Source organism: Crassostrea angulata, chromosome 4 (assembly GCF_025612915.1).
Source record: "Crassostrea angulata isolate pt1a10 chromosome 4, ASM2561291v2, whole genome shotgun sequence".
Classification (NCBI taxonomy): Eukaryota; Metazoa; Mollusca; class Bivalvia; order Ostreida; family Ostreidae; genus Magallana; species Magallana angulata.
In genome coordinates this window covers 24,619,703-24,637,774 of record NC_069114.1, presented here as the reverse complement: position 1 = coordinate 24,637,774, position 18,072 = coordinate 24,619,703, and the positions used below count along the sequence as shown (strand labels likewise).

Below are 18,072 nucleotides of genomic sequence, written 5' to 3'. Positions count from 1 at the left end.
ATTTTGTTATTATTTCCCATTAAGTCTCAAAGAATATCAAGTGATATTGCAAGTGTTTGCAAGGAAAAAAAGATATAAGGCCTATCATGTTCCAAAACAGAAATTTGCTAATTAGAATTTCTTTTGTATCTTTTAAAATAGGATTGATGAGATGGGAATCGATACCATATACTCCGGCATCTGCACTGATGAAGTCACAGGAGTTATTCCCCCTGTCCCCATTTTCTGTGACTGTAATGTGGGATCCACCTCAGTGTGTGGAGCGGATCTAGACATTTCCACCTGTGCCAAGCCAGGCAAAAAAGGAAAGAAAAGCAAGAAGGGGCTGGTTGGAGAGGAAGTGACGGAGCTGATGATACAACAGGCCACCTCCCCTCCCGCCCACTGTCTGTCCCGGGCCGCACTCATCTTGTTCGAGTACAACGCCACCTACATTTCACAGGTTAGAGATAGCATTATTAACTATTGTATAATTATGTGATTAATGGGGATGTATCATTTTGGAATCAAATGTGATTGAAAAAGTCTTTTTTACTGTAGTATTTCTTTGCATTACCAGTAATTTTAAAACTATACAAAAAAAAATTATTATTTGGTCAGGACTTCACATGGCCGACACCCAAAAACATCACGGAGGTTCAAGCCTTCCAGAAGTGTAAGACAACAGTGGAGGCCAGCGTAGCCTTCCAGGGCTGTAAGGACGTCCCTGACATAGGGTTCTCTGTCTCACTGGACTCGTGTGTTATCGACATTCAGGTATTTACTACAAATCATGCTTCATGTTTCATGCATTGGTTACTGTTGGTCAATAAAGTCATTCTTCTTATCAAGAAACTTTGTTAATAGTTTATGATCAAAAAGCATTTTTTTTTAGGGATAAAACTTAAATCTTTTTTTCCCATTGCTCACAGATAATGGATGATTTGGTTTGGGCAGAAGAAGCGTTGACTGCCATTATTCAGCGATGTCAGACACAGCTGGAGATAAACACGGAACTGTGGGTCAATGTCTCGGGAGAAATAACCCCCAACCCCACCATCATCAACAATCTGTGCCCCAACGAGTGCAGCGGTCAGGGAACATGCAAAGACAGTGAGTCTATTTAGTACTCAAATTTATTGGGATCAAATCTTTTTCATTGCTCAATTTAAAAAAAAAAGCTTGAATTAAAATACACTTTTTGATATTTAGCTTACTTTCCCCCTTAATGTTTTTTCCTTTTAAATATCAGTGCATAGAACAAAATGTTTTTCTGGACCCTGGTATTGAAATATCTGGATAATTTAGAATTCTGAGCATCAATTCTACCATTTTATATTTGGATAAATATCAACCAGATAGCAGCTAGATAATAATTTTGAATATTTTTTTGCTCCCTAGGTGAGTGTACTTGCAATGCTGGTTACTTTGGAGACGACTGCTCTGTCGCCTTGACACGTCCCCCAGTCATCGAAGACATCCCAGACTTCCTGTGTGACCTACTGAGGTCAGACTGTAAGACCGTTATCATGAATGGAGACGGCTTCCTGCAGATAGGGACCCTTACCTGTAGAGTCCAAAAACTGGCAAGTCAATGTAACATTTGACAGTTGAAAACATGTAATTCCTTCACCTTTGTGTGACATGACAATGATTATGTTATCAGAAAGATATGTCCATTGCATGTATGTAGAGATACGAAAATTATTGCAATTCTTCATATAACAATCAGAAATAGAAATATTTTAAAATTAAATTGAGGTGCAATGTATATAAGCTTTGATAAGGTGTAAGCTTTGTGAAGTTTATAGAATATACTGACATGATAAAATGTAAATTGATGTTAACAGAAAACACAGGGAGTAAAGTTTGTGACAGACGGTGCCTCCCTGACAGTGAATGCCAGTTTCGTCAGCAGGGAGCAAGTCATCTGTCAGCTGCCAGACAGCGGAATCTACAACGTCAGTGTCAGTAATGACGGCAACAACTTTGGGACAGAGTTGACCTTCATTGGATATGACTCAGCTTGCTACATTTGTGATCAGTCTGGATGCTCCCAAAGAGTGAGTTTTTTTTGTTTGTATAAGGTTTTTTTTTTGGGGGGGGGGGGGGGGGGGTGTAATAAATGTTCTGCAAAATCGTCATTGCTGTCAATGTTGTTAATGACTCACGTACTAATTTTGAATTTGGTTGATTTTGAATTTTCAGACAGATGTCTGTGTGATTGGGGGCACCTGTTATGGGCGGGGCTTCAGGAACCTGGGGAATCCCCTGGAGGTCTGCTCCCCCAACAGGACTGCTACCAGCTGGACAATGCTCACTTGTAAGTGTACGACAGGTGTTAAGCCCTACACACTACATTTGGTAGTGTAGATATATAATTGAAGAAAAGTTCATTGCGATTAAGATCCAATTAAAAATTTTATGTTTTTGTGATGTATCAATTTTCATTTAGCAATCTGTTAATGGGTACCACTTACCCAAAAATTTTCTTCTCCGCTATAAAAAATCCTCGACTTCAAAAAAGAATTTATGGAATACCTCCCCCTATGAATCTAGTATTAATATGATGTTTCCAATCTGCAGAAATTGACCCCATAAGATTTAAAAGACTCCAAAGTGTTTCTTATTACTTTATATTACTGTGTTTTCTTTGATCAGATGACCTAGTGATCCAGATCTCTTACACCTTCATCAGCATTGTCGGCAACATCCTGGTCACACCGTCCAGAAACTTGACCGTGGTGGGAACCCCTACACTGGTGGCTGGTCCCAGCGGTCAGGCCCTGCAGCTGAACGGAGCCGGTCAGTACATAGACCTCTCCAGCAATGACAATGGCTGCCTGGGCAATCCCGGTCAGTGTGAGCTCGGCCTGTCTGTGACCTTTAATGTCAAATTTATGACCTTAACCGAGAACATGTACATTTTCTCTAATGGTGGGGATGAGCCGGATGGATTCGGCACGGCCATGTATTACCGTAGAAACCGCCTGTTCCTGACCGTCAGTACCAAGACCAAGGAGTGGACCGTGGAAACGACCTTGATCAAGGTCAATGTGTTTTTCAAGGTTGATTTCTCTTGGAGTGAGCAGACTGGTCTTGTGCTGTACTTGGACAATAAAGAAGTGGCGTCTACAAAGACCTTTGTCACTAAGACAGTGACCGTCACAGTTATGACCAAGTTTTACATCGGTCTGTCAATCACTACAAACATCTATGCAAACATTGTGATCGACGGGTGGGAGGTGACGGAAGCCACGAAAGAGACTCGAGACCTAATCCTGGTGGAAAGCACCACTCAGGCTGAGACAACCACAGAGTCAACCACTGAGATGTCTACCACAGAGTCAACCACTGAAATGTCTACCACAGAATCAACCACAGAAATGGAGACCAGTACCCTTACACCTACAGGTAAGACTAATGAATCTCTGTTACAGACTGAAATTTGACTGAAATTTTACATCTCCTTGTTTAAAACAGAAAGCAAAATGGAGGTCAAGGATGTATTAATTTTAAAGAGACAGTATGAAATATTTAATGTATGAGTTTGGAATTGCGCTGGATATCAATTATAAGTACACATGAATATGCAAAAAGAAAAAAATTATTGTAATTAAAAAAAGAAAAGAAACCTAATTCACAGTTTAGTATACTGATATATAAAGCACAGCTAACTATTTTAATCAAAGAAGAATTAAATGTATAATTTTTAGCAGTATTTTTCAAACATTGAATATCGTAAATTTATATTCTCATAAACTTGTTACTTTCATAATGATTTAAATATAGTTGAGGTTTAACTATGTAATACTACAATTTGTCTCGAATTTTTATTTTAAAAAAAACTAGAGCACTTTCTCACATGTTAATAATAGATATTGTAATTGCACTCTAATCTTGTAAACTTGTTATAAAAAGTTATGACTTTCTCTAGAAAACAAAATTTTCTTATAGTATTTATAAAACATCACAAATTTTAATTATGGCTGACCCTCAGGTTCATTATTTAATTTTTATGCTGAAGCTAGTTCATTAATTTACATTCTTGACATTTATTTGAGCTTGTCTTAAATAGAATTTAAATCCCCCAAAAAATTTTACCTCGGTAATCAAATGGATTAGGACACAGATACATGCATCTGAGGGACAGACATAATCTTAAGTGAACGGTTTACTAAATAAAGCACTAGAGAGATTTCTAGTACAGGTACTAAATTTTTTGCAAGTGGGTTTATCTGCATGATTTAATGTATACTAACGACTAGAGTGAAAGATGCTGCATGTCAAATGCTTTTATAACTAAATGTGGTGGTTTGATTCTTGTTATTTTATGTGGTGGTTTCTGCTTAATGTTTGTACAGTTGTAATTGTTAAAAAGAAAAAGCAAGAGTGCAATGCAAGTGAACCCACATTTATAGCTCAGAACACACAGAATGTTGTCCCTCATGAATTACAGAGAGTTCCTCTACACTGACAACAAGTGGGCAGACTGAGACAACATCTCAGGTGACAACATCTGAAACAAGTCAGATGATGACAACAATTACAACTGAATCAGACACAACAACCACAGCCATGTCCAGTGTTCCAACAAACGACAGCACAACAGCAGGGTCGACAACAACAGAAATAGACACAACAACAACGCCAGAGATGACATCTCTTACAAGTACTGAACAAGCGACAACAACTTCCAAGCCAAAAACTACCACTACTGAGCTAGAGACAACAAGCAAAGAACAAGAAACAACAACCATGATGCCAGAGTCAACAAGCACAATCACAGAGACAACAACTGTACAACAGACAACTAGCACTGAACAAGATACAACAACAATGAAACCAGAAACAAGCACTGTCACAGAGGCAACGACAACTGAACAACAGACAACAGTCACTGAACCAAAGACAACCACAAGTGAACCAGAAACAACAAGCACTTTACCAGAAACAACAACAACAGTTCAAGGTATTACAATCCCTACAACAGAAACTGTTGTCTCTGAAACAACAACAGTTGTCTCTTCCACAAAACTAACTACTTCAATGAATCTTTCCACAACATTACATACACAATCCACAAAACAACAAATACAGACACAATCCACAGAACAACAAACAAAGACAACAGAACAACAAACACAGACCACAGAACAACAAACACAGACACCGCAAACACAATCCACAAAACAACAAACACAGAAAACAGAACAACAAACACAGACAACACATACACAATCCACAGAACAACAAACACAGTTGTCAACTACAATACAAACATCACAGAAATCAGGTACAACAAGTCAATCTCACAGCACAACACAACAACAGTCCACAGCATTACCTTCTGTCACAACAGCCAAACAAGACACAAGTACACAACTCAGCACTGAACAAATGACAACTCAGACAACTGGACAGGAGACAACTTCCTCCAAAGTGGAAGCAACAGAGACAACCGAGCAACAACTAACAACATCTCTAGGTGTGTTGTGTGTAACCCCCCGTACTTCGCCCCTGCCAAGCCTAGATCCAGTACACACCTTGCACACCCATCTCTCCATATCACACTGCACTGCACTCTTTGTGTTTGATTATAATGAACAAATATGCATAATGTTTTCACTAGACAGTAAGAGTTGCTTTTAGTTTTTTATCATATCAATTGGTAAATGTAGATTGATGCATGTTGTGCCAGTAGAGAAGAGTTTGTTTAGAACTTGCCTTCTTTTTCCTTATTATAATGAATTAACTGCATGATTTGATGATTTTTGATTTCTGTTAACAAGTTATCTTTAATCTCTATTTAGTAATCTGCTTTGTTAGGCTATAGGTTGAATTAAATGCTATCCTGGAAGAAATTTAACCTTTAAAATTCATTTTTAAATTACTTTTTCATTAAATGTTCAGCCACAAGCACAACTGAATCCCCAACAACAACAACAATGGAAATGACAACAACAGCTACCCAGGGTTCCACAACACCTTGTGATATAGGTACATATGTCCATTTGAAATCTAACCTTGATAAGGTGTAAGTTGCGGTTACAGTACTTAGGCGAGTACCCTAGACTATATCACTTTTGTCCGTTTTTTGACTAGAACTGTATCATTGTAGCTCCAGTCTCCACAGCCCCTACTTTGGACCACACTGTATCTACGGATTATCAGAAGGTGACCTTTGATTGCTCAGTCTCGCTGACAGCAACAGGAAGTGGTGCTCAGTATGCCATCTGGTGGTATGTCGGGGAGACAGTCATTAAGAGACAGGATCTGCTAGCAGGAACCAGTCTAGGCCAGTTAGAGTCCACTGAAATGACTGACACAGCTAATGCCCTTACTACAGGGGTAAGTCATGTCATACTGGTCGTAAATCTGTTGGATTTTGAGATGAACCCCACAGGGCTCTCTCTTCATTTACTCTTTTAAAATACATGTATAACTTTCTATGTGTGGAGATTTGCACATTTAATTTTGAAATTACAGATTGTGTAGATTGTTTGTGTTATATATCACTGTTAAAGTGTTTTGAGATGTTCCCTACTGTGTTTTGTGTAGGTGAGCTGTGGAGTGGTGGTGTCTTACCCCAGCACCTGTGGTAGTGTGGTCAGTCCTGTGACAAGGAGCAGTGTACTCAAGTATCAAGTAACGGTAGGTCAATTATATTGGTATCGGATCGCTTTGTATTTTTTGGGAGATGAATTCCATGTATTCTGCAGTATTTAAGCTGTTAATTAGTTATCTTTAAAACTTTTTCTGTATCACAACTGCAATAGAATAGAACACAAAACACTGAGTAGTTTATATAAAACTATCTCTCTGTACATTAGAAAGTTAACTTAAAAGGCATTTTGTTTTCAGATAAATGAGGCCTCATACATCAAGATTGTAGAAGGAGAGTCAGCTTATCCCATTCAGGTCGACCTCAGCACATCCGCTCAGTATTACTGCTCCATGAAATACAAAGCAAACTGCGAAATCCGGTTCAATGGGAAAATAGTCAAACCACAGAATCCCAAGAGATGTCCCGAGGGTGGAGAAATTCCCAATGTGGTGGTCAGGTCCTCGCTGACCAGTGCCGCCACCCCCGCTGAAGCCACCTGTGGTACAGTGGTGCAAGGAGGCACTGGAACATCCCAGATCTTTGTGAAGGCCATGATTGACAGGATGAAGTTTGGCAACAAGAACAGCACACTGAACATCGGGCAGGAGGACAAAGTGGGTCAAGAGGTCAAGGCCGAAGTCCCGCTGAAGAAAATCGAGGTCAGATATCAAATGGTGTCCTAACTGACCATTTCATTTATGGAGAAATGTTGTACATGTATTAGTGAAGAATGCTATGCTTTCTTATTGTTTTTTGGGGTTTTTTTTTTTACACCAATTACAATGTTTTGGGTGGGTTTTTTGTGTAGATTGAAGTTGTTGAGATGGACTCATTAGATCTTCACCACTGTCAGTCAATTAATGACCCACACATCAGGACCTTTGATGGAGTGTGAGTAAAAATTATTCGGTCAAAAATATTGTCAGGAGATTCTGAAATATTTGCAAAAAAAAATCAATTTTTTTCTCATTAAAAATTTTGAAAGTTTCGTGTCATGATGTGTCAATTATATTTTTTTGTAATTGAATTCACCTTAATTTTTAGTTACTTTGACAACTTCCAACCTGGAGAGTATGTGCTGTACAAAAACAAGGACTATGAAGTAGAGGTAGGTCCAATTGTTGGAGCACCCACCCCCAAATAACAACTGTTATCATCTCCAGAGAATATGATAGTCTCTGATTAAGAGCTTGTTTGTCTAAAATATTTACTGTTGTGATGGGGGATTAGTTTAGGTTTTAATCAATATTATTAAAAAGCAGTATTTTAGAAATAGTTCTTACATGTATAATATACCTATTATAATAAGGATCTGACAACATTTTTGTAGGTTCGAGCTGCAATGGTTCGTTGCTCTAGAGGCACTTGTAACTGTGGCGTCTTGGTCAGGTCTGGAGATGATGTCATCAGGATCGACAAATGCAAGTGGGTCAACAAGACCTCCGCAGCTTATCCAATCAATGACGAGCTCTTCACTGTCGGAGATCTGACACCAAGGACCCAGATCTTCCAGGAGAAGGACGGAAAACAATTCCAGGTGAGATAGACAAGGATGTATGACAGTCCTTCCCTAACGATGTACTGTAAATGTATTATATTTGGCGTGTACGATATTTGGCAGAAATAAGTTTTTGAACAAGTTGGCATGGATTTGAATTAACGTATTCCTGAATTTTTCTATTCTTATACATATATGCATGATATTTAGCAATGTACTTGATTAAGCAGAAGCCGCATTCCTCCAAAAGCAGTAAATAAAATACACAGCCTTTAGTATGTTTACAGTAGGTGATGTTAGACAGCCTAATACATGTAGCTGGTATTATAATCCCTATGAAATTTGTGTCTTGCCCAATGTAGGCATTGTCTAAATGCAGTGGGTATATAGTATACCGGTAGTAGGTACCAGTATTGATGCAGTACTGCACTTTGCCTGATTTTGGCATGTTAAGAGATAGCTTGTGGGGAAGGGAAGTTATAGACTGGTGCTCCATATAGGGGTTGGCATCACAATTAAAAACTCTTGTGTAAAGGCATCACAGGCATTAGGGGGAAGGAATAAGGATTGCAAGTTGAATTTTCCAACTATTAGTACACAGGGCAGAGCTGTAAAGATTTCTTGAACTGCAATCTTCTGTATTAATGTGTGTTGATGATTTTTTTCTTACAGGTCATGCTACCGACAGGAACTAAAGTGACAGTGAAAGACTCGTACCAGGCTTTCATCAACATCTTCATCTACCCATCAGCTGCAGACTACAACAAAACAGAAGGTACTGTGCTCCGTGAAAAAAATATAAGAGCTATTGCTCAGCTAATTACATATATATGTACAACACTGTTTAGCTGTTTTGTTATTTCATGATTGTTTTGCTACCAAAGGTTTAGTCTGGGTCAGAAAGGTAACTTAAGAATGAAAGCTAATGTAATGTCAGCAGTTAAAAAAATTCTAATACTTCTAAGTAATTGTTGGTGTCTTTACATGTACATGTACAGGCTAAACCATGCTAATCTGAACTTTAATTTAATATTTATCAATATTGATATTATATAAAATACTTGTTTGGCAGGTCTATGTGGTACTTATGATGGTAACCAGGACAACGACCTTTTAGATCCTAATGGGGTCGCCACTAAAGTTCCAGAGCCAGGCAAGCGTCCAGATAGCTACAGCGTCAAGTGGAGAGTTGATCAATCTAACTCCATATTCCGCGGCTACAGACAAACTGTTTCCATGGAGTCCCCAGTGTATTGCTCGTGCTACACTGATGGCACAAAGTCATGTGACTTCTTTGGAGATGTCAGCACTTGTGGTGTAACAAACAAAGGTTAGTGGAGGGGGATTTACAATACTGCATTGGATATCACCTTAGATATCACTTGATTTAGCACTAATTCAGAAAGATTACAATTACATGACTATGTTAATATTTTTGATATTGAGTATATTCAGATGTATTTTAATTACTTTATGATGAACATGTTTTGTGGTGTGATGCTTTGGTATGCAGAAGAACTAGAACTATCTTGTTCAGCATACTGGTATTATATAAACATGTGCTTGAGATATGAACTAGTCAGGAACAAGTATTTGCTCTCAAGGTCCTTTTATTTTTGAATTACTGGCATTTAATTATTAATTCTTTGTGTTAATTTTGAGAAAAGGGATGGAAGAGTTGAATATAATTGTAATGTGTAACTTAGGTGTGGATTTGAAACCTGACCTCCTGACCCCACAGCCTGGCCTTTTGACCCCCTCAGCTGTTGGTCGACGTAAGAAGAGGCAGACGGCAACAGACACTGTGACCTATGACCTCAACTACAATGCTCCAGCAGTAAGTGCTTCATATTTGTAGGGTATAGTATAGTTTTGATAATTCTGTTAGATAAATGCTTGACAAAACCTGTATATTTGAACATAATTACCGAAAGCTATTTTTCATTTCTTTAAAGAAGAGAACAAATTTCAGATATATCTTTTGAAAAAGATGTAGAAGAACCCAAGAATCAAGATCGGAAACCCTTGACTTTAATTACACTGTATCTGAAGAATTTATTTCTCAACAAATCATCTTTCAATGTTTTTATTATTGCGGTAGACACATTCACTTTCAAAATTCACTTATTAGTACTTTCATTATTACATGCCATTTTAAAAAGGTGCATAATGGCACATGATTGCCCCTTTCCTTAGCTCTCTTTCCTCTGACACTGAACACTAACCTACTTTCAGACCGACCTATTTTTACCATTGCATACCTGTATTGTAAATGAATTAAATTATATATTTTTTTTATAATGAACCAAAATGGCTTGTTCCTGGCACTTTGTCATAACCTTCTCATTTCCCTTAATCACTGACCTTTGACCTACTTTTACCCTTGTAGCCTGACGCTCCATGGCCCAGCACCCTGAATTTGACGGAGGATGAGGCGAGCAAGATGTGTGGGGACTACATTGTCCAGTCCCAGGCTGGAGTCAACTGTCAGAACCTGTTCTCTGGGAACTACTCCAAGGACATTGACAACTGTGTACAGGACTACAAGGTAAACACTCCCTCGATAGGCTCCTTCATAAAATGTCATCAGAAAAACTGTGAGCTACTTCATCAGCTGTATGGTCCAAACTGCACCATATATTTGCAGCTTAACTGAAAACGCTGGTGTTTGTCAGTAATAAGTTTGAGTACTAGTGTAAAGGATGTTCTTACATCTGTAGATGACAGTTTGACAGTGAAAATGAGATCTATAAGCTGCATCAAATGTTTAACAAGAATTATTTTTGAAGCTGACCAATTGACATTTTTTGTCTATCACAAGATTAATACTACCTAATATACAAAGTTTATACTGGGTAAACATAGAATTACCTTTACATTTGACAGTTGTCATTGATATTTAATTATCAGACGTTTAGTTAGATATTTTCTCTGCAGCTGACTGGACTGACAGTTGTCAGTAATAAGATCTCAAATGTTTCATAAGACTTCACTTTCACAAGATCTAGTATCATATCTCTAGGTAGGTGTTTAACTATTAGAATTTTCTGTGCAGCTGACAGGACTGACAGTCTGGAAGGAAGACCACCTGGGGGGAATCCAGCAGAGTTGTTACGAGGAGGTCCTGAAGGACACAGCCCAGTGGACAGACCCGAACGGCACCCCATCGCTCCCCGCCGCCATTACAAGCGCCCTCTGCCCCTTGGACTGTAGTAGTCAGGGACAGTGTGTGGATGGTACGTCTATCTGTATAACCTATTAGTTCACATGAAGCTGTCAAGTATTAATATAAGCATGTACTCTACACAAAAATTTACGTATTACTCCCTCTTAAGGTGGGATAACACACTTGGAAAAAGTCACTTAAGTTAACAGTAAATTATTTGATTATGAAAGATAAAATGATAAATAAACTGTACATATGTCAAATACCGTAAGCGAAAATTGCAGTTTCGGGATAAAAAATGAATATCTGAAAAAATTCAATTCAGTAAGTGATAGTAAAGCCCCTGAGGGATTCGAACTCGGGATGTATGGATCACAAACCAATATCTCTGATCCAGATCAAGAGTAGTCAGTGTTGAATATATAACATTTAACACTTTCAATATGCATAATTTTATATTTTAGGTGTGTGCAACTGTAACACCGGGTATGGTGGAGCGGACTGCTCTATCTCAGTGGTAACCGCACCGTTTGTTGTATTGGAGGACTCCAATGTCGCCTGCGATACCCTCAATAATAACTGTACCCTCGCTGTCATCAGAGGTGATCGCTTCCTCAACAGCTCAACACTTACATGTCACATGACTGAAATTGAGGTCAGTTAAAAGGATTTTTTCTTTCTCTTAATGCACAGCATATTGTTAAATTAACTTTGTACTTGAATTTACACCTACCCTTTGCAAATTACAGGTTTAACATTTGTAGAGATATAAAACTTTAATCTTCTTTTTACTTCTCTGTGGTTGGAATTAATGAAGATTTTTCATCTAGAATTTATTTTTTTCTTTTTGCAGATAAATGATGCAGGCATTTCTGGGCGCCTGACACCCAGTACAAAAGACACTGCCATCTTTAAGAGTGTTTCATCTGTGCAGTGCCCTCTACCAGCAAAGAAGAGCTATGCTATAAAGATCAGTAACGACGGAGTTCACACGAGTGCCTCGGAGTCTGTGTTTGTCCTCTATCAGTCTGACTGTTATTCCTGTGACGTGTCTGCTGATACAACACAAGCAAGCTGCTCTATGTTGGTCAGTCTCCATGTTTGATTCTTCCATCACCAAACCAGTTTTTTAAATTTTGCTGTTTTAAATTGGTGCTATTCATAAATGTGTATACATTTTGGATATACTTTTAACCCACTTATATTCGCATGGGAGAAATTTTGGTGAGGTTTGGGACGGCCATGCTACTGCCAATATTTCCGCAAACCAATTTACCTCCTGCAAATTGTGAAATAAAAGTTGGTTTGCAATATGTACATGCTCTAATGTAATTTAGAATTTTTTTTTAAGAAGGGAAAGGAAGAGGGGTTTTTTTATTGTGCACATCAATTGCAATAAAAGAATGATAAGGTTTTATTGTGGAATATGAAAGGATAAAAAAATTCAAGAAATGCATGTATGTCTCTTTTTTAATTTCTGTACTTGAATGATTTGCTTCAGACAACATCTTGTTTGATTGGTGGAGTTTGTTATGCAGCAGGGACCAATAACCCCATCAACTCCTGCCAGCTTTGTACCCCGGCCTCGTCCCAGTTCTCATGGACAACTTCTACAGGTATCCACATAGACTCTCTTACTTCTCTAAACATCTGTCAAGTTCTTTTTTCATCTTGGTCTCATTTTTCTGCTTAATATTCCATTTGTATATGTCATTCTGAGATCAGGTTTGAACTTGTCTAAGTTTTATGGATACTGGTAGTGTGGTAGTGCCCTCTAAATTTTCTTGTGAAGCAAAATGTGTTTGTTTGATTTCACATCTTCCAACCAATATCAGTATTAGTTATGTTAGCTATATGCATATGTTTATCTCCCATTCTGTGTTCTCTGTAGCGGCCGGCTGTTTCCCACCCTCCAGCACCACCCAGGCCCTGCCCCCCAACAAGACGGCAGTCAGCATGAACTCCCAGACCATCGTTATCATCGCCTCAGTCACTGCAGTCATCTTCCTTGTCATCTGCATCGTGTTAGCTGTGGTCTTTGTTGTCAGGTAAGTCACACAGTGGCCGTATATATACCTTTATTTATTAACCGGGTTTTCCAACGGAAAAATCCGGTTATTAAAATGGTGAAAATGGCGGGCGGGCGGCTGCCAAAAGGGTACCCTCATTGTACGGATAACTCCTCCTACAGTTTTCAAGATAGGAAGTTGTTCTTTTGCAGATCAATTGTACATATATCAGAGGTGTGCATATTGCTAGGATTTTGATTTCCGATAATTTATGGAAAAAATACCAGCTTTTGAACTTAGTCATTTTTTGGCAAAATATTGCATATAGGGTACCCTCATTGTACGGATAACTCCTCCTACAGTTTTCAAGATAGGAAGTTGTTCTTTTGCAGATCAATTGTACATATATCAGAGGTGTGCATATTGCTAGAATTTTGATTTCTGATAATTTATGGAAAAAATACCAGCTTTTGAACTTAGTCATTTTTTGGCAAAATGTTGCATATAGGGTACCCTCATTGTACGGATAACTCCTCCTACAGTTCTCAAGATAGGAAGTTGTTCTTTTGCAGATCAATTGTACATATATCAGAGGTGTGCATATTGCTAGGATTTTGATTTCCGATAATTTATGAAAAAAATACCAGCTTTTGAACTTAGTCATTTTTTGGCAAAATATTGCATATAGGACACCCTCATTGTACGGATAACTCCTCCTACAGTTCTCAAGATAGGAAGTTGTTCTTTTGCAGATCAATTGTACATATATCAGAGGTGTGCATATTGCTAGGATTTTGATTTCCGATTATTTATAAAAAAAAATACTAGCTTTTGAACTTAGTCATTTTTTGGCAAAATGTTGCATATACCTACATGTAGGGTACTCCATTTCACTGGATAAGGGTTGACATGGATTATGGATGCAGTTTACATAAAAGAAAACCCGGTTTGCTGTCACATTGACAGCTTTTCACTTGTCAAAAAGTTAGGATGTGATTGAAAAATGATTTCCTTTCCTTTAATTTGTTAGTATGAAATCAATACATTGTTTTTATAGGCTTTTTTCTCCATGTAAAACTATAACAATAATTTGATAAACTGTGTCAACATACAGCTAAACATTGCATTATCTGTGCCTAGACCTTGTCAAGGGAACAGCAAATGTCACTCATAGAGTAGCATGAATTCATAATACTGTTCTATTCTAAAATGACAGTTTTGTATCATATCGCATGTTTTATTTAATAGTATACATGCTTTTTTAAAACATGTTTATGACATCGTGTAGTGAATGACATCACAGTGAAACAACTATAGTCTCGTTTTATTTTTTCTCATCAGATACAGGGCACAGAAAAAGAAGGAGAAATTCATGAAGCGTTATGAGACGGAACCAAGCGTGTTCAACAATGGTGCCTATGAAAAGTCAGAGTGGCGTCCAGCTTATGGTGACCCAACAGGAGCGCAGACCTATAGCTACCAGTCCCCAGGGGGAAATGTCGCCTTCTATGACACACGGATGGCATTAGATGATTATTTTGAATAGATCGAGACTGAAATATTTCTTTTTGTGAAAATGGACAATATTTATTGATTGGGGTTTTTTCAAAGAGGACTCTATTTTTATACTTTAATAGAACATTTTTATATGTTTATCTTGATCGCATAAACCGGTTAGATTGTTGTATATTGTGAAATAAATGTAAATTGTGATTTCATTTGAAATACAGATTCCTAAGGTGTGGAAACTCAATATATTTATACCCAATGTTTTCTCTTATTTTGGAGTTTTTTTGCTCACCAAAAAGTGATTTGTTTTTGTGTTTAAAAAAGATGCAGACTTCGGAAAAGTCTTAACATAAAGTTTTTTGTAAGTTGAGAAGTTATTAAGGCTCAATTTCAAGGGTAAAACTTCAAGTGGTGCTCTTTATTTTAGATGTACTTGTATATATTGCATTCTATATGAGATATCATTCTTTTGTATGATTTTTTAAATGAACGCTATTTCAGTCGTGTGTTAACTATATATACATTAAATTTAAGCTTAACTAACCAGAACAAAATGTGCCAAGACTGTTTTTCCCCCAGATTCCTTCACTTTTATTTTGATATGCCTGAATTCATGTTTATGCATAATATTTTTTTTTCATATCTTTAAGTCATTATTATGTAAGCATTTCTATGTGCCAGTTATTTTCTTTCATATGCTTTTTTGTTATACTTTCATGTTAAATACTGAAATCTGATTGGTTAAGACGCAGTTAACAATATTTACTATTACCCTCAGCGTTAGCAACGCACTTGGCAACGGGTAACATTAAAAAATGTTACATGCGCGAAAATTATGCGCGTACGGTTCGCTGTAGAATTCACGTTATTCCTATATAAAAGCAGTAAAATTTTCTTAAAAATTTTAAAAAAGACATTCAGTATAACAAAATAAATAGTGCCTGTTTGGGAGGATAACAGTTGAAATTGACACCCCTCGAAAACCATTGTATACCTCCGCTTCGCGTCGGTTGACAATGGTTTTCTCGGGGTGTCAATTTCAACTGTTACCCTCCCAAACAGGCACTATTTATATAATATTAATCTGTTGAGATTGTCCGAAGAAAAACATCAGTTTACAGGGCAGAATAAATAATGAAAATAATTTTACCTCTACTTGTTTTTTTTTTTTGTATAATTCCAAATACTATAATGATCTCATAATCTCTCTCTCTTTCTCTCTCTCTTCCACTGCATTATTTTTATAAGGGATCAGATTTCAGAAATCAACTATATAAACAATCAATTGAATAACACTCAATACAATCCAAACTCCTGATTCTTTTTGAAGGTGTAATATCTGAGTAATGGGCATAACAACTAGCTTTGAGCAAGGATCCAAAATTGATGTCATTCACTGGCAAATTCTGGACCAAGATCATTAAACAAAACATCACCTATTACTGCATGGATTGTTTTAACGTAACTATTTTCTATATAGAACATGTATGAATCGGGAGACATAATTAGTAAATGATTTTGAGTGGAGTGGTTGAATAATAGCTATTGATTCTTTATTTTCCATGATATGAGCGAAATAGTCCATTGTATATACATGTACCATATAATAATTACCGATGAATACAGAAATTATTACTGACCAATGCAATGAGTTGGTGAAGATATTAGAATCGATATTCAGACAGTTTAAAAACAGTCGCAAACGTTACAAAGAAGGATCAAGTACTCAAAACACGCACATCGAACATCCGCAGACACACAAACCTGTCTGACCAGTTCCAAATGTAGACATAACAGCTTAATGTGTTTACACCATATATAGACGAATACTATACAAACAATGAGAAAACAGTGAATGGGTGAATATTACATATAAAATCTATCCATAGATAAATGTAAATGAAGGGATATGTGATTTACTACTCATTAAATTATAATTAGTTGTAGCCCTGTTATAATAGACTAGTACATTTTAAAATAACTATGAATGAAAGTGCAAAATTTGAAAGAAAATAGGTTCTTTCTGATTTTAACCGATCCCGATATTTAAAACATCGCTAGCCAAGGGCCAGTGAAGATTATTTAAAATGGAAAGATAAGCACAATTTCTAACTAATTTCAGTTTTGAATATTTTAACAGGATAAGAAAAAAAATATTGTATTAGTGGTATCGAGCACACATCCTAAAAAAGTCTTGTTATAATCTATAGGGTTACATAATGTCGTGAAAAATGCTTTAAGCGTCTTTCGTGCAGTTGTTGGAATACATTAAAATGATATTTTAAATGTAAAATGGGTCATCTCTCCACGTTTGTAATGATTTATTAAGACAATGACAAAAATATGAAGCATAGACCCACTATCGGAGAAAACGTACCCTAGGAAGTGGGTACGTTTTCTCTTGGATACGTTTTCTCTTAGGTACGTTTTCTCCAGCATTCCTCTATATAAGTTAAAGATATGGCATTTAAGATTTTAAAAACGACACTATTTGGAGGTTTTTATACGCATACGTCAGTTTAATTAATCAACATATTCCAAGTATTGAACATATTAATGGGCGGCGGAAAGGTTAAACAAGACGTTAATGCAAAACAAATAACTGATTTTTAAAAAAATACATACAAACATACATAATTAAGGGTTACAAATCGATGTTATGTTAAATTAAAAAATCATCAAATTGGAAAAGGATTAATATCACACTTTTAATTATAGAATAGTATATCCCATCTTCACAAGTCCAGGGTTTTTGATCCGCACCGCTTCTCGTTTGTGAGAAGTGGTGCGGATCAGAAATCCTTGACTTGGGAAGATGAGTATATCCTATAATATGACATTTACGAGGGTCAATCAAAAAATACGAAGACAATGTGGCTGCCTATCATATATTTTTCATAAAAGTCATACGTAACAGATTAATCTGTGCATCAACACTTATGTTATTGATATGTGAAGTTTTAGTCCATTTGATGAATTGGTATTTTTGTTACCTCTTTTTAAAAACAACACGTTTTGTCACCACGGCGCACGGTAACGTTCAAAACATGACGTCAAGATTAAACACGCACAGTTTGTAGATATATCTCATCTTTATATCACGCTTAGCCTCTTGTGCCTTTCTCCTTACAATTTAAAATGGCACTGAACCACTTAACATCTTATTTGTACACATTTGTTCGAAAATAGTAATTTAGTTCTTCAAAGATTTTATTTTCTAACCGTGTATCTCTTAGTTTACAGTAAGGATAACCCTGAACGTCGGTTGACGTTACTTATTTTTGGACCAAATATTTACAGATAT

General features: G+C 36.9%; 1 protein-coding gene across 3 annotated transcripts in view; it reads left to right on the top strand.

Annotated features, from left to right (window-relative positions):
- LOC128180249 (uncharacterized) overlaps positions 1-15,471 on the top strand; it is a 68,825-nt gene extending 53,354 nt beyond the window's left edge. The window contains exons 94-118 of one of the 3 annotated variants that reach the window (XM_052848190.1): positions 142-442; positions 601-756; positions 912-1,092; positions 1,381-1,565; positions 1,830-2,042; positions 2,188-2,302; positions 2,641-3,393; positions 4,439-4,951; positions 5,893-5,979; positions 6,101-6,330; positions 6,541-6,633; positions 6,844-7,245; positions 7,395-7,477; positions 7,631-7,694; positions 7,917-8,123; positions 8,757-8,859; positions 9,157-9,414; positions 9,791-9,921; positions 10,474-10,632; positions 11,140-11,320; positions 11,715-11,905; positions 12,104-12,337; positions 12,752-12,866; positions 13,142-13,298; positions 14,601-15,471. In XM_052848190.1, coding sequence (XP_052704150.1) covers positions 142-442; positions 601-756; positions 912-1,092; positions 1,381-1,565; positions 1,830-2,042; positions 2,188-2,302; positions 2,641-3,393; positions 4,439-4,951; positions 5,893-5,979; positions 6,101-6,330; positions 6,541-6,633; positions 6,844-7,245; positions 7,395-7,477; positions 7,631-7,694; positions 7,917-8,123; positions 8,757-8,859; positions 9,157-9,414; positions 9,791-9,921; positions 10,474-10,632; positions 11,140-11,320; positions 11,715-11,905; positions 12,104-12,337; positions 12,752-12,866; positions 13,142-13,298; positions 14,601-14,805 — 5,317 coding nt within the window. In that variant the 3' untranslated portion in view covers positions 14,806-15,471. Of the gene's footprint in view, positions 1-141; positions 443-600; positions 757-911; positions 1,093-1,380; positions 1,566-1,829; positions 2,043-2,187; positions 2,303-2,640; positions 3,394-4,438; positions 4,952-5,892; positions 5,980-6,100; positions 6,331-6,540; positions 6,634-6,843; positions 7,246-7,394; positions 7,478-7,630; positions 7,695-7,916; positions 8,124-8,756; positions 8,860-9,156; positions 9,415-9,790; positions 9,922-10,473; positions 10,633-11,139; positions 11,321-11,714; positions 11,906-12,103; positions 12,338-12,751; positions 12,867-13,141; positions 13,303-14,600 lie in introns of those variants that run through there. The other 2 variants (XM_052848189.1, XM_052848188.1) reach the window with 2 other exon arrangements.
- The last annotated feature ends 2,601 nt before the right edge of the window (positions 15,472-18,072 follow it).